Source organism: Lepidochelys olivacea (assembly GCF_965140295.1).
Source record: "Lepidochelys olivacea isolate rLepOli2 genome assembly, chromosome: 1".
Taxonomy (NCBI): domain Eukaryota; kingdom Metazoa; phylum Chordata; order Testudines; family Cheloniidae; genus Lepidochelys; species Lepidochelys olivacea.
In genome coordinates this window covers 118313048-118328523 of record NC_140411.1, presented here as the reverse complement: position 1 = coordinate 118328523, position 15476 = coordinate 118313048, and the positions used below count along the sequence as shown (strand labels likewise).

Below are 15476 nucleotides of genomic sequence, written 5' to 3'. Positions count from 1 at the left end.
GTTTAGTCTGCAGAAGAGAAGAATGAGGGGGGATTTGATAGCTGCTTTCAACTACCTGAGAGGTGGTTCCAGAGAAGATGGTTCTAGACTATTCTCAGTGGTAGAAGAGGACAGGACAAGGAGTAATGGTCTCAAGTTGCAGTGGGGAGGTTTAGGTTGGATATTAGGAAAAACTTTTTCACTAGGAGGGTGGTGAAACACTGCAATGCGTTACCTAGGGAGGTGGTAGAATCTCCTTCCTTAGAAGTTTTTAAGGTCAGGCTTGACAAAGCCCTGGCTGGGATGATTTAATTGGGGATTGGTCCTGCTTTGAGCAGGGGGTTGGACTAGATGACCTCCTGAGGTCCCTTCCAACCCTGATATTCTATGATTCTATGTGGTTTACCCCAAGATAATAAAATAATGTCAGTGCGAGGTGGCCGTGGAAAATACACCCTTATCCAGAGTGTGACTACCTACATGGGGTTCCTGCTTCAGAAAAAGTTTGCAGCTATCAGCACCCACGATTGGGTCAGAATTCATGTAGGAATCAACAGGATGCTGCGCTGGCTTTCCACCTGGCTTACCCTGTTGTGGGTTCATGCAAACACGCAGACCTCCACACCCTTCCTTCACCCCGCAGCCAGCACATTTCTGGATAAAAATTCAAACTACAGTCATTTTTGAGGCACAGGATTTTGTCACCTATGGTTGGCATGGACTATGTCTAATTGAAATGAACTCGTTCTGGAAATGGAAAACATTTCCCCAAACATACTCACACAGTTCACTGTTTCCAGGCAGCTCCATAGACTGTTGCGGATTAGAGCAGCAAGCTTAAATGCATGACAATGTGATGTTGTTATTTTTAAGAACCAGAATGGCCCTAGCAAAAATTTGTGTCTTTCCAGTAAAAATACTCTTTAAAGGTATACTTGACTGTTTGCGTTTCTCAGGCACCTTTTGAACTCCAGGTGGTGGGGGAGGGGGAAAAGGAGAACAACAAGACACTAGCCATTAGCAGATGCCGTGGCTTGCAGCATGTTTCTCATACCTTTTGCATTGGTTCTTAGAGTAGAAATACCTCCCATTAGTGTAGCAATTAACATTAAATTGGAGCCAGGAACTTACTGGGATCAAGGGTGGGTTCTGTCCCTTCTGTGTCTGCTGCAGACTCAGCAGTGGGATGTTCCTTGTGGGAGTATCAAACAGCTCCTCTGAGTATGGACCCAGAATTTGCTGCTGATCCTGTTCCAAAGCCTGCTCTCAGACCAGTTTCAGCAACAGAATAACTTCCTGGTCCTCAGTCGGTGCCTGCTGCTGACTCCCATCAGTCCCCATGCTGGATTCTGGGGCCAGCAGGGCGTCATCCTAGCTGACCAGGTCATCATGCACCATGACTGGCTCTTTGCTGGATACAGTGCCCAGTACCCAGTCAAACTCCTCATAAAATGAGAAGTTTTTTGGTGAGTTGCCTTAGGTGTGGTTCTGATCCCTGGTCTTCCAGTACTCTTGAGCTGCTTAATCCACTCCCTGCACTGGTTACCGGTCTGGTAAATGTGTAAAGCTGCCGGCTTCTTCACTATCTGCTGTATGCATGCTCATTCCTGGTACTTTTACTAAAGGCCACAGTTGTGCTAGCCTCAGACCAGAGAGTCACCAAAATCTGGCTGTGCTCCCATGACGATGAAGCAGCACATTTTGCAAAAGGCTTGTTCTGTTCAGTCTCCATTGCAAACACAGAAGGCTCTCTGATGGTGCGTTTGCAGCTCAGTGGTCAGAAGACAATGGAAGGGTTAATGCTGTTTTTATTTGAGTTGATTGGAGATTGTTGGGATAGAGAGGACAAAGGAAGTTGGCCCATGGTATTGTGAAATACTTTTGGTGGACTCTCAGGACCTGATTCAAGCAGGACTCCATCTACACTACACATCAATAGGGCTTGAACCCTGAGTCCTGGCTTGATATGGGCTCAGACCCTCCACCCCTACAGGATCCTAAGATCCTAGTTCCAAGCCTGAGTCTGAGAGATGTGTGCAGATGGCATTGTGGTTTGGTGGCTTACATTGCAGTGTAGACATACCCCCAGGGACTCTAAGCTGCTATGAAAATACATGAAGGGTGCCGAAAAAAGGCATAAGTTTATAGCAACTTAGAGTCCCTCTAAACGTATCTCTGAATTTGCCCTAAATATACTCTTCTATATTCCTGCCAGTTTTCTGTCTCCTTTTGTACTGGTGCCTACATTTTACATAAAAGAATAAGCAGTGTTATGCTATTCCCTCATTTATTGACTCCCATAGCTCATTGGAACTGGTTACCATTTTCCATCAAAGTACTACTTTCTCAACAAAAATAACACTATGTTGGCAGGTTATTAAGTTGCAAGGGTATTATCTCCTTCCCCCACTACACTTCATCTGCTCCTCTTTAATGGTATAATGTAAATATTACAAAAGCACAAACACTCGGAGCTGAAGTTGCAACTTTTACTCTTAAACTCATATATTACACAATATATAGTCTCCCAATGTACAAGTGCACAATTGATATGGGCATCGTATTGAAGCATTGCTTTGTCAGTCTTGGAGAGTATGAGGTATCATTTTGTAGTAGAGAGGGGGAGTATGAAGCACTGGGCCTGGTGCAAGATCTAAGGCCTAAGCCAAAGGCTGTAAACTAAAGTCAGGCCATGTATTAGAGCAGATTCTTAAAGGTTCACTGTCCAGTATATGAACTTGGCAAAGTTGTTGCTAGCATATTAGGCATTAAATATGTAAATATATTTCAAAGTTAGTACAGATACACCACAATTTAGTACAAGATAAGATGGTTTGACAGAACAATGAATAGGGATGTTGTGTCCAATATATCGGGAACAAGGGAAGGTAACAAACAAATGTCATGAAACATGTAAGGTGGTACGTAAGTTATGTGTCTCAGTTATTTGTTTCAGTCTATAAATGTTGGGGTACCCAACAAGTTTTATTTTGTACAAAATCTGGAGATAAATTCTCTGAGGTAGAAACCAAGAGCTCTGGGCTCCATTTCTGGCTCTGCTATTGCCCTGCAGCATGACCTTGGGCAAACCACTTTATCTATCTATACCCTGGCCCAAATTCTGAGTAAAATGGTGATAATAATCTCTACATCCCTTTAACAGACTTTTGAGATCAACCTAAGGAAAGCCCTGCACAAGTACTAAGTATTTTATATTATTATTATTATTGATTATTTAAAAAAAACCCAAACATTTACATTTGTTCCTCTAGCTCCCACATAATCATTTCTTTTTTAAAAGTTAAGAATTTATACGAAATGATAGGTTATCTTTCCTAGCTTTAAATGCTTTGTAAATCTTTATGCAGTAGTGGTGTTGTGATATTAGAGAGGCAAGGTGGAGGAGGTAATGTCTTTTACTATCCAATAAAAGACATCACCTCACCCACCTTGTCTCTCTTGTACAGCTTTATTCTTTTACACTCTAAAAATCCTTGGAAGTCCTGCTCTTTCTTTCTTTCTTTCTTTCTTTCTTTCTTTCTTTCTTTCTTTCTTTCTTTCTTTCTTTCTTTCTTTCTTTCTTTCTTTCTTTCTTTTTGAAGACATTAGTCTGGACTTGCGAGACAGCAGAATTTTTGCATTTGTGACGAGGTAGTAGGAAAGCAGTATAAACTAGTGGATAGGGCCCTGGATACAGTTGGGTTGTATTCTTGACTGATACTGGTCTAGTGAGTGACCTTGGACAAATCACTTCACATCTCTCCATTTCTTCTCCCACCTGTTGTCTATTTTAATTGTAAACATGTCAGGGAAGACACTACCTCTCATTATTTGTTTGTACAGTACCTAGGTCACTAGGGACCTAGTCTAGACACTACTGAAATATCAATAATAATGAAGAAAAGCTGAGAAATTGGACAAAATCCCACTCTGATTTACCAGGAGTGCTACCGAAGAGAATGACTTGTGATATTATCGGGACTGGTATATTTTGAACCAAAATATGGCTGCTAGACCCAATAAAGAACAAGTGTAAGTATGTGTGTGTATGTGTGTATGAGCGAGCAGTGTGGAGGGAGGCAGTATGTCTGTGTAAGGAATAATGCCTGCTGGATGCTTGAGGAGGTGTGCTGAGAATGCTGACCTTGCAGCCAGAGCTCCTCCTTCAGCATTACAGTGCATGCAACAACAGTGGCTTTCATAGTGCAAGCAGTAAGTAGCATTATGGCTGCCTCCTGTGTGAATATATTACAGAAGGGGAATGGGTGCATTCCATAACATACTCACTGACAGCAGTACAGCCTATAATTACCATGGGCGTAATCCTGCAAGGTATTGTGCACCTCCTGGGATGAATTTATAGCTTTCTTGATGGGACTCACTGGTCCCCGTGAGATGCACAGCACGTTGCAGGATCAGGCCCTTGTGGGCACTTGAGATCAGAAATGTATTGAGGATTATTTCACTTTTTTGCGGATAGAGACAGAATATGTGAAGGGAATCGTCTTCTTTTTAGCTGCTCAATTATGGCCAAAATCTGCCCTCCGATGTACATGCCAACCCCATTATTATTCTACGTGAGATCTGGTGCGCATATCTAAGAGCAGAATTTGTCTGTCACTATCTCCTATAAAGGTCCCAGGAGTGATAATGACAGCGGTTAGAGTGTGAGAGAAGCCTGAAGTAAACCTGAGGACAAAAAAAAATTAAAATAAAAAAAAATGGGATTATAAAAAGTTGCCTTCAAATTAGAGGGGTTCTAATCTCCTAGGCACAAGCAAAAGGCTCACATCATTCTGTCCAGCACCTGTTGTCTTCATGTCTATGTAGTGAAAGATTTGTGCTATAAACAGACATTTTCCTTTGACAAGTGAAAGGCATTTCTTCGAGGGAAGAATGAGTATTAAAGGCCAAGAAACTGCCTCTTGAATTCATAGACATTTCTAAAGGTTCGGTATTCTTTTTCTTCTGCAATATGCAAAAGTATTTGTTTGAAAGAAATTCAAAAGAACAAATGCTAACGACAGAAAAGAGTGACCTCAGAGAAGTCCATGTCTTATCACACTGCACAGTGCTGTGTATCAAACATGTGTGTTCTTAAAAAAAATAAATGCAAAATGGAAAGAAAAGGGGGGGAAAGTATTTATTTATCCTAATCTCTCTCAGACATATTTCATGTTCTCGAAATAATTTCACCCATCATTCCTGATTCACCCAACTGCTGTTTTGTTCTATGCTTTGCAAGGGCAAATGGACACCCACACCCTTTGCAAAAGGTCTACAAGCTGAAAAATGTAGAAATATACCACAGTCTGAAATGTTGCTAAAAATATCTGTTTCATGAAATTGTGAGGGTTTTTTTTTTAATCTCAGTCATTTTGGCTGGAAGCTTGGCCAAGAGAGTTCATGACAGATGGTCAGCATAAGATTTCCCCAATAAAGATATTCATTTTGCTACATTCTGCTTTGTAATGAACTGAGATTCGAATTACACTTTGAATGGATGCTTACTAGATTTTTATTGGCATGGCTAATATTTAGAAGGAGAGAGATGAGCTAGTGGTGAAAATTTGTGTCTATAAAAATAAGATGGAGCAGCCACAGCAAATTATTTAACAGGAAATTATTTTTTGCAACCTTCCACAAGTGATGTAAACTTTATCTAAATAAATACTCATTACAAATGACGCACATAATTCTGATTTCACTCATATAAGGTTTACATTGACTTTGTTATTTCTTGTGATTTACACTAGTGAATTAGCTTCAAAATGAGGCCCAAAGCTTGTACATATCAGGGAATATACAGCATTATGCTGATTTAGCTTGCTGTCTCAAAGCTTCAAACACCAAAACAAGTTATGTTTTTCTTATTATCTTATAGAGAAACTTCCTTTAAAAATTATTATAGTCCCTGTATATAAAATGAAGTACTTACATACAATGGTAATAGGTGCCTGTTTAAAACCCTTAAGCAAACAGCTTCTCTTTGAATCAATATCACTATCTGTTAAGTATGAGTAACAGGAGGAAAGTCCCATTAAAGACAATGAAATTTAAACATGTGCTTAAAGTTTAGCACACACGTGTGGATTCCTATAGGGATGGTTTACTAAAAGGAAGCCGCCAACCCTAACATCAGAAGTTTCCAAGCAGATGATTTAGCAATAAAGCAAACACTATGCTGATGATTTGCTCCTCAGATCCTGACATTGCTATTAATAGGGTGTTTTTCTGTAATATTTCAGAATACAGGATGAAATGAGCAAAAAAGTGGGGTTTTGCCTCTTACTAAATTCTGCTTCCCAACCCATTTTATGTGTTCTTTTCTGTGATGGAATGCACAAGAATTTAAGTTCTGACTTTAATTCAGCAATAAACTAAAAGGTAGAAAACTTATTAGTCCTTATTACCTGCTGGGGGCACTTAGAAATAATAAAAATGGTCTTAGTGCCTCAGTTAACAAATGTGGTTTATATGTGGTCCCTTTCATTTCCTTCTACCTTTTCCATAAGTATTTTTCTCTCTGCTTAGGTTACATTTTCTTAAGCAGGTTTCCCTGCATTACAATTTGGCACACATAAGTCTCAATGCCCTGCTCTGAAATCACATGATGATATCTGTCTTAGTCTATGTTGCTTCACTGCTTTTGCAGTTTTTGCTCCCCTCTCTGCAGCTATTCAAAGTTGGGCCCTTACTTAACAATTTATAAGGGTTGTTCACTATTGCTGTGAGTATGAAGGGTGTTGATAGTAAGGGATCACATTCCACGGTGCTGATAGTAAGATATCACATTTCAGGAATCAGTCATTTTTAATACCAGAAGCTCTAATCATGTTATCTAGTACATAGCTGCACAGTGCACTGGAGATTGAAAGTGCTAGAGGTCTATAAGGACTAGTTATTTTTAGCTGTTGTTACAATAAAAGCACCTATGTCACCACTTCACCTTTTTACTTACTCTGGGTGAAACACATCCCTGTGGAGAGGGCCAGCACAAGGCTCATGTGCCACTGAGGTCGTACTTGCACCCTCTTTTGAGGGAATTAAAATGATATGTAGGTATGATGTTGATATGATGTGTAGGCCCCTTGGTAAAGGTCCCCTGTTCTTTGCAAACAACTCTTGTTTCAGACTTAACAAACTCACTGCACCGAACACATCTCTTCCAGGTTATTTATCCAGAAGGGATAACATAAGGTATCCACAGAAAGCTTATAACTTATCGAAACTCATAATCATTGTGAGATGTGTGTATCGATAGTACTTAAGGAATAATGTAACTATAGTGAAAGTATGCTTTGTGGACTTCAAGTAAAAGTCAGTCACCAGGGGATAATGTCGTGGTGCAGGAGGGAGTTGTCACCTCTGCCTGGTTAGCTGGTGATGTAATGCAAAGTTCAGTGGTCTAGCCTTGCCCCACCCCAGGACTATCAATGGAAAACCATCAGAGACAACTGCAAATAATCAAAACCACTTGGAGGTAAAAAAAAAAATATTACAATAGACAGGGGATCACCCTGCCTGTGAATAAAGACAAAAGACTATTTCAGTATAACACACAGTGGGGAGGGGCACTCTGTATCCATTAACGGAGGAGACATTATGGAGCAGGGGTGTTTTCATGAAAGTTTGCATCCTGGTTCCTATAAAACCAGTCGGCTCTCCGATAGACTGAATGGTGAGGGGAACACCTACTTTACTACATAGGAAAGGTTTCAGAGTAGCAGCCATGTTAGTCTGTATCCGCAAAAAGAAAAGGCGGACTAGTGGCATGTCTCTAAGGTGCCACAAATACTCCTTTTCTTTTTACATAGGAAAGGTGACTGTTAATAAGTGTAGGCATTTTATGTAGTTTGCATTTTATGATTTTGTTTTGTATCATAACCACTTATTTCTACCACTCATTTGTTTCTAGTGGAATCTCTATTCCTTCTTAAATAAACCTTCTCTTGTTTTATTACAAGTGCTGTGTGTTATACAGGCACAGTGATTCAAGGTAAAACTAGTAGACGAGGGTGAAGTGCTACTATGGGGGCAGAGGATCTGGGATTTCTGTGAGAAGCCAGTGTCAGGGGCTGGATATCACAGGGGAATGCTTCAAAGGGATGTGGGGCGCACCTATTGTTAACCTGCAAGGCAAAGACAGAGCTGGCATAGCTCAGAGACTAGTGCTTGAATGGCAGACAGTCTGGTGGTGTTAGGGAGCTAACAATCCACCTGCTACGGGCAAGGCCACCTCTCACTAAAGGCAGGAGGTAACAAGGTGACTCCAGTCCTGGGTACCCCAAGGACAGTCACAGTTGACCATCTGCCGAGAGATAATTTAATCTGTGTATGGATTTTGTCACATTATTATTAAGGCATCTTTCAATATTTGGGTACTGTCTTGGGCTAGTGCCATCTTTGCTGTACTCCATTAATGTATTTGGCCCTGAGACTTTTCTCCCGTTACACAGAAAAATACTAGACTGTGTCCTCTATAATTCTGTTCGGTTCCAATTTTGTGCTAGTCCTCTACAGTAGCTGTTGTTGATAGGTGTTCTGTCACAAGATTCTCTTGCTCAATTTCACATTTATTCGGAGAATCTGCAGTTTGATTTCTTCTTGTGCATGTTTTGCGCTAAGGTATCCTCTATCTCAGATTATTTCACTAATACCAGTTGTATGTCTAATACAACATCAGTACTACATGTAATCAAGGTTTCAGAGTAACAGCCGTGTTAGTCTGTATCTGCAAAAAGAAAAGGAGTACTTGTGGCACCTTAGAGACTAACCAATTTATTTGAGCATAAGCTTTCGTGAGCTACAGCTCACTTCATCGGATGCATACTGTGGAAACTGCACGAAAGCTCACGAAAGCTTATGCTCAAATAAATTGGTTAGTCTCTGAGGTGCCACAAGTACTCCTTTTCTTTTTTCATGTAATCAAGGTTGACTTTATGCAACATTTTGCTTAAAAGATTTTAAAAATTTAATTTATACCTTGTAGAGTTGGGGTTTTTGACTTTGTCATGAAATCAAGCATTTGGAAAATAAGTAATCCGGAATGTGTATTTCATAGATGGGCAGTGTGTATAGAGACCTGCCTCACTCTTTATATAGCAGTTCTGCTTGCCTTCAATCTCATTAAAATTGCAGATCCTTTGGGAATTTAAGTCATGGTTTGATTATGCCTCAGGTTAACCACTTTAGCTCTTTTTTGGTAGTCTTCAAAGTCTAGTTTTCATAAACTTTAAACAGTTGTGAGCTATCTCCTGTCAGATGTTCATGAGGCAGTATAAATGTATTGTGTTTTGACAATAAAGCACCATGTCAGTGCACTTAACTCTCTGAATTTGGGTTGACTAATGATTCATGAATACAATTCAGCTGGTTTTAGGCCTTTTATATTTAACTACTTGACAGCAATTGACTTCATACTAGGAGACCTGGAAAACCAAGCTCCTAGTAGAAAATAATTGGCCTCCAGTTTTCACAAATGTGCTACCACATTCCAAAAATGAATGTCTGGCTGGAAACCCCTTTATTTATTTAATAACACATAGCACTTGTCTTTTCAAAGGGTCACACCAACAGTAAGTCTCTCAATAAACCTCTGAAGTAGGTAAATATTATCCCCATTTTACAGATGATGCACGGAGAAGTTCAGGTTAAAATTTTACAAAAGATTTTGTGTGCCCATCCTTGGTCTGATTTTTCAGAAGTGCCAGAATATGCCACACCAATTGAAATCAAAGGGAGCTGTGAAAATTAGTACCAAGGTGACTCAAATTGGACACACAACATCTCAGTATATTTTAGCTTATGTTACTTTGGCAGAGTTTGGAATAAACACAGAAGAAGCCTTTGACTCCCACTCCCCTGCTCTTTTCTGTGCAATCTATTGATTGTCATATTTTGTTGCAAAGTGCCCATGAATGAGTATTTTTTAATATTACTGAACAGTGGAATCTTCATATTAGCATAATGGAATGGAGACTTAATAAGTAGAACATCCCTCTAACATTTTAACATTTGAACAAATGGAAGGCAGCAAACTGAGGGCTTGATCCTGTAATCTCAGTATACCCAGAATTCCCGTTGTCATAAATGGGAGTCTTGGAGTGTGCAAAAAATTCAGGATCAGGTCCTTACCTTAACAGATGATCCCCAACTCCAGTCTGGCATCCATGCTGCAAGGTCATATTTTTGAAATACTAATATTCCATGGAATAAAATGTAGTAGTGGGGATGTAACCAATACCTCAGCCAGCACTGGTGGTGCATTTGGCTCCATCTACCTGGTTCTGGTACATAAAGTAGTGGAAAAATGATTAATAAAGTTTACAGGACGTGTGTTCCTATTTTTCCATTTGTAAGCAATCCAAGGAATCTCCAGAATGGTGACAGGAGGAAAAGGCCATTTGTATTATGGTGAATTCCTTTCAGGAAGCTATTGTAAATCTGATGTAAATATTAACATACGACTTCATTTTTATTATTAAAATTTTAATTTTTTTCATATTGCAGTCTTATTCCAGAGGGAAATTTTGGGGACTTTTCCAGTGTGATGCCACAGGATTTGCCCATAAAATGATTGAGTGGAATCTCTGAACTGAATACATTCTAAATGATGCCATTGACATGAGGTACCATTGTGAAGTGCCTTGGCGTGGACATATAAAAGAGGTGAAGGGAATGCAGGAGTCTCCCTCCCACCCTCTTGACATCCTGCACAAGATCAAGACACAGAAGCAATCCCTGAACTTGGGGAGCAGAGAGTTATCTCTAGAGCCCTCACAGGTTCAAGTACAATACAGTGGATACCCAGCCAAATCCAAGACATAAACATGTTGCTGTTTTGCTTCATTGTGGCTTTGAACTGCATACCAGAATCAGCAGCACTCTTGCAATTGGCTCCCTTTGGGCTGATGCTTCCCTGTGCCCCTCTGGTGCAATTCAGAAACAAAAAAGGGGCACAGAACAGCAGTAAGCAACAAATATGTGAAGATAGCTAACAGTACTTAGCAAACAGGACTCGATCATTGACTGGTTCCAAGGTGATACCATAATCGGTAAATATAATAATTATTTATTTCATATCCATTAACAGTAAAACTCTCATGTTTCTTTTTCAGGCATCTTGTTTTCACTGGTGGTCGTGATGTATGTCATCTGGGTCCAGGCAATGGCTGATCTGGAAAACTACATGAATATGAAAAAAATTGATTGCCCAGACTTTGTTGCTTATGTGCACTATGGCTGGTCTTTCATACTGGCTCCTATAGGAATATTTTTTGCTTTGATTGCAGGAATGCTCTTCCTATTAGTAGGGCGTACTATTCACCTGCACTCTGACTTATCACACATCTAATAATGGGTATACTGGGATTGTGATAAAACTTTTAAACTGGAACACAAATTATGTACATTATTGCCGCTACTACTATATAGCGTTTGTAGAGGCACTTCTAGAATTGCTTACGTTACTTGTTTAATTGAGACGTTCCTATGGGACATAAAACTCAGTATAGGGAAAAAAATAACTTTCATTCCTATCCAATTTCTTTAAGTTCTTTAGGTACTACATGGAATGGTTCTCCACATAACATTAGTTGCAGCATTAGATCTCCCTGCACAGGGAGGGCAAAAAATCACCAACAACATAAAAATGGGTCAAATCAGGATTTTCTACATTTGTCTTAGCCATTTACTTCGTGCCACTGTCAAAAAAGTCCTTGTGGAGAATGGTAAAGACAGAGGAAAACAAGTGTTCAACAGAGTAATTTAATCCACCTCCTCTCCCCCTTTCCAAAACTTTCCTTTGCTTTACTATGAACAAACACTTCTGCACTTAAAAATAGAGTACAGTTGTTCATGCAGTATCCACGTGAACTGGGCAGTAGAGAAGATGATTCCAGTGAATAGTGATTTGGGGCTAGTATCTACATGTAATAGCTTAACTGTCAACATGATATGTTTTACTGCTATGTAAACATTTGAAAGCCATATTCTTCTATATTCTGAAATCTGTGTTCATTTGTGGCATGGTTCTGTAAGCCAAAATAATATAGTTAAACTACTAACTAAAGGTATGCCAAAATTATATAATAACACATATGGTGTACATTTTTTAAATCAAGTTTTTACCAGGACATTTTGTAGGTATGTTTGATGATTGGCTTTTTCAAACATTATCCATGATTTACATACTTTAAATAGTGAAAAATTGCTGTATAATGAGATTTTTAATTAAAAATGTTTATTATGAACACAATATAAAGTGCATGAACATGTATGTCTTCTGCAGCCCTCAAGTGTCTAAATATTTGTATATGAAATCTACAACATGATAGACCAAATCCTGCTTTCCTGCAAAGAGCCCCAATGAAAGCAATGAGACTACTCCAGTGAGGAGGGAAGCAGAATTTGGACCTACATTATGTAACTGGGGATAGCTGGCTGTGTGTATTTGTGCCTGCATGCATGAGTGTAGGTGCTTGTATTCCTAAAGTGGAGGGGGTAGAGTTCTAATATTAGGGAAATTTCTTTCGCTTGGGACTAGTTCTGGTTGAAATTCAATTCATCTGAGAGCATGGGTAGAGTCTGCACTTTGTAACTCACTGCAAAGTAGTCTTGAGTTGATGGAGAAACATAAAGATTGTATGCTGGTTTCTTCTAGTACCCAGTGCTTCATTCCACAGCTGTTATGAGTACTAATGGCATCTCTAACTGGCAGGAAAGCAGTGACCTCTTAGAAGATGTGGTGGGATAGATTGTCTGTTGCTTCCAATCCAGCAGCAATCCAAATTAACTCTTCCCTCCCACCCCCTGCCGATGTATTATGATCCTGTCCTGAATTACATGATCATATGCTGTTTCTCAAATAATACAGTATGTCCTCTTTTTTTCTCTATAACCTTAGATATTCAATGGCAATTGTGCGAGTCAATTTGATGATCAAGAGCTATTTGACTAGAAAACATTGGCAAGCCCTGTCCAATGCTCCCCAGGAAGGAATCCTTCTCCACAACCTCTTAGGAGATCCGCAGGGGTGACACACTTCTCTGCAACCCTTAGAAGTTGTGGAGTGCTGAGAAGCCTCAGAGCGGGGCTCCTTCCTGTAAACCTTCCAATGTATGCAAGAGCAACTAATAGATTCTTCAAGGAATGAGCCAAAGGCTCCTGTGGAGCCCTTAATTCAGCCTATGAGCATTTTCAGAACTCTTTCTATTATGTAGCTAAATTGGCTAGCTACCTACATGCAATTCAGCTTTCCTTAATGGTGCACTCTGGGCCAGACTGTGACATAATCTAAATAGGAGGATAAAGGAGAGATGTACAATATGTCATTCCCATACCTTTCACTTGAAAATTCAGTGCTGCCTTTTTACTGAACTTTGGAATCTTGCCTTTCTTTGAATGGATTATGTTGCTCATGTCTCAGCAGCATGATAATTTTTAGTAAAGGCTTGAATATTCCATTTAGCTGGTTACCCTCACTTTCTAGCACCTTTGTGCGTGTACTAAATGGCTGAGTTTCAGGACATTTTCACTCAGATTCACACTTTGGAATTATTTTACCATTGTGATGTAGCAATTACTTCAATTTCCATCATCTTTTCTGCTCTTATGGCAGAACTCAGGTGGCAAGGGGAAGAACGGTGGCTTTTTTTGGTTGAAACCCATTTTTCTCATTTATTCAAATTACAGTAGTCAGATATTTTGTTGAGACATCATGGGCCAGATCCTCATCTGGTGTAAAACAGGGTAGCTCTATTAAGGACAGTGAAACTCTGCTGATTTACACTACCTGAGGATCTGATTTGGTTGTTTGGTTCTACTGCCGGTTGAGTAGTCTCTCCAATTTCCATAAAAAAACATTGGGGCCAGACTGTCACTACAAGCCCATACAAGGACTAAAGAGAGAGTAAGACCCCACCTTACACCTGTCATGCACGCTACTTGGGCTAGTTGGGTTGAGAGGGGCTTTGTTTGCACACACTCCCAATACAGCAGTCGGAGGGTCTGAGCCACTGAGCAGAATGTTATGATATGCTGCTGTTGTAGACCAGCAGTAAAGTGGGGGAAAAAGGGAGGGAATGGTGCTCAGAGGTGCTGTTTCCTGACGCGTCAAGCTAAGAACACTGCCTTTTTCTCAGGGCTGTGCCTAAAAGCCTTTGGTACTTTGGTTTTCAATAAATTTAATTACAGAGCAACATCCTTTTAAGGACTCCAGGAAGGGCAAGCTAGCTAGAGAGTCTTGGTCTGTGGTATTCTTCAGATTTAATGTTTATCTGGAAACGCTGGTGGAGACACCAGTATTTTTGTGATTAGAGCACAGTAAAAGATTTTTTAAAAAGGTTAAATGCCTTAATCTAAATATCTGGTGAAATTCGTCAAATGAATTTTTCCCAACCGTATCTGTATTTTAATTGACCTCTCAGCTGACCAGTCTGTGGGAAATAGTGAGAAAAAAAATGTTTATCAACTAATTTATCTGGAAAAAGATTGTGAAAGGGGACGAATAAATAATAACAAATATTTTGTTACCAGATCTTATCACAGGACTATGTTGGAGGCTGGAGGTGTTACTAGGAATCTTGGTCTCCAGTGAAAAGAAGGCTGCAAGGGGCATTCACTTTGTGGAGAACAACGCAGAGGCGACACTGTGGAGCAGTGGCTCTGCCAGCCATTTGATGCAGCTGTTATTGGGTCCAGAAGAAGGGACTGACACAAAATGGCAAATGCTGCTGTAGCTGAGATTACAATGAAAGATTCTCCCTAGTTTATTCTAGTTTCTAGGCAGGTTGCTGGAGTTCCGGCTGAGCATGAACTTCATTAGGTTCCTGGTAATTTATTAATATTTAAATTAGTGAGACAAAGGAATTATCTCCTTTGTGGAAACAAAGAAAGAATCTGGTTTTATTACTCTGCAGGGTGTTCAGCTATTAGTCACAAACTCCAAAAAAGCCCCACGATGTGTTAGCAAACTGTTAATAACAGAACATGTGAGTAATAGCTGTGCTGCTTTCCACATCCTTGAACAGCTGCTTATTCTCTTTGAATAGGTGATCCCAAGTTACAGGTGTTAGGTGATAGGTTGTCACAACCCTTACTCAGTCATGCAAGGAAGTGAGGCAAAGTTAAAAAGCTGGGCATGCTTGAGAAAAGAATACTGAGCAGGGACCAGATAACAGTCTACAAATATGTTATAAAGAGTATCATGATCAGTTGTTCTCCATGTCCACTGAAGGTAGGGGAAGAAATAATGGACTTAATCGGCAGCTACGGAGATTTAGGTTAGATATTAGGAAAAACTTTCTAACTATACAGATAGTTAAGTTCTAGAACAGGCTTCCAAAGGAAGTTGTGGAATCTCCATCACTGGAGGTTTTTAAGAACAGGTTGGTCAAACACCTATCAGGGGTGGTCTCCAAACTTTTTACGCCCAAGATCACTTTTTGAATTTAAGGGCAAACCAGGACCTACCCCTCCCCTTCCATGAGGCCCTG

At 39.9% G+C, this 15476-nt stretch overlaps 1 protein-coding gene across 2 annotated transcripts in view; it reads left to right on the top strand.

The window, feature by feature from the left end:
- The window catches only part of TMEM182 (transmembrane protein 182), a gene marked incomplete at its 5' end in the record, with an annotated part of 33648 nt that extends 21640 nt beyond the window's left edge, over positions 1–12008 (top strand). For both annotated transcript variants that reach the window (XM_084621491.1, XM_084621490.1), the window contains one exon: positions 11100–12008. In XM_084621491.1, coding sequence (XP_084477617.1) covers positions 11100–11335 — 236 coding nt within the window. In that variant the 3' untranslated portion in view covers positions 11336–12008. The remainder of the gene's footprint in view (positions 1–11099) is intronic.
- Positions 12009–15476: the final 3468 nt, after the last annotated feature.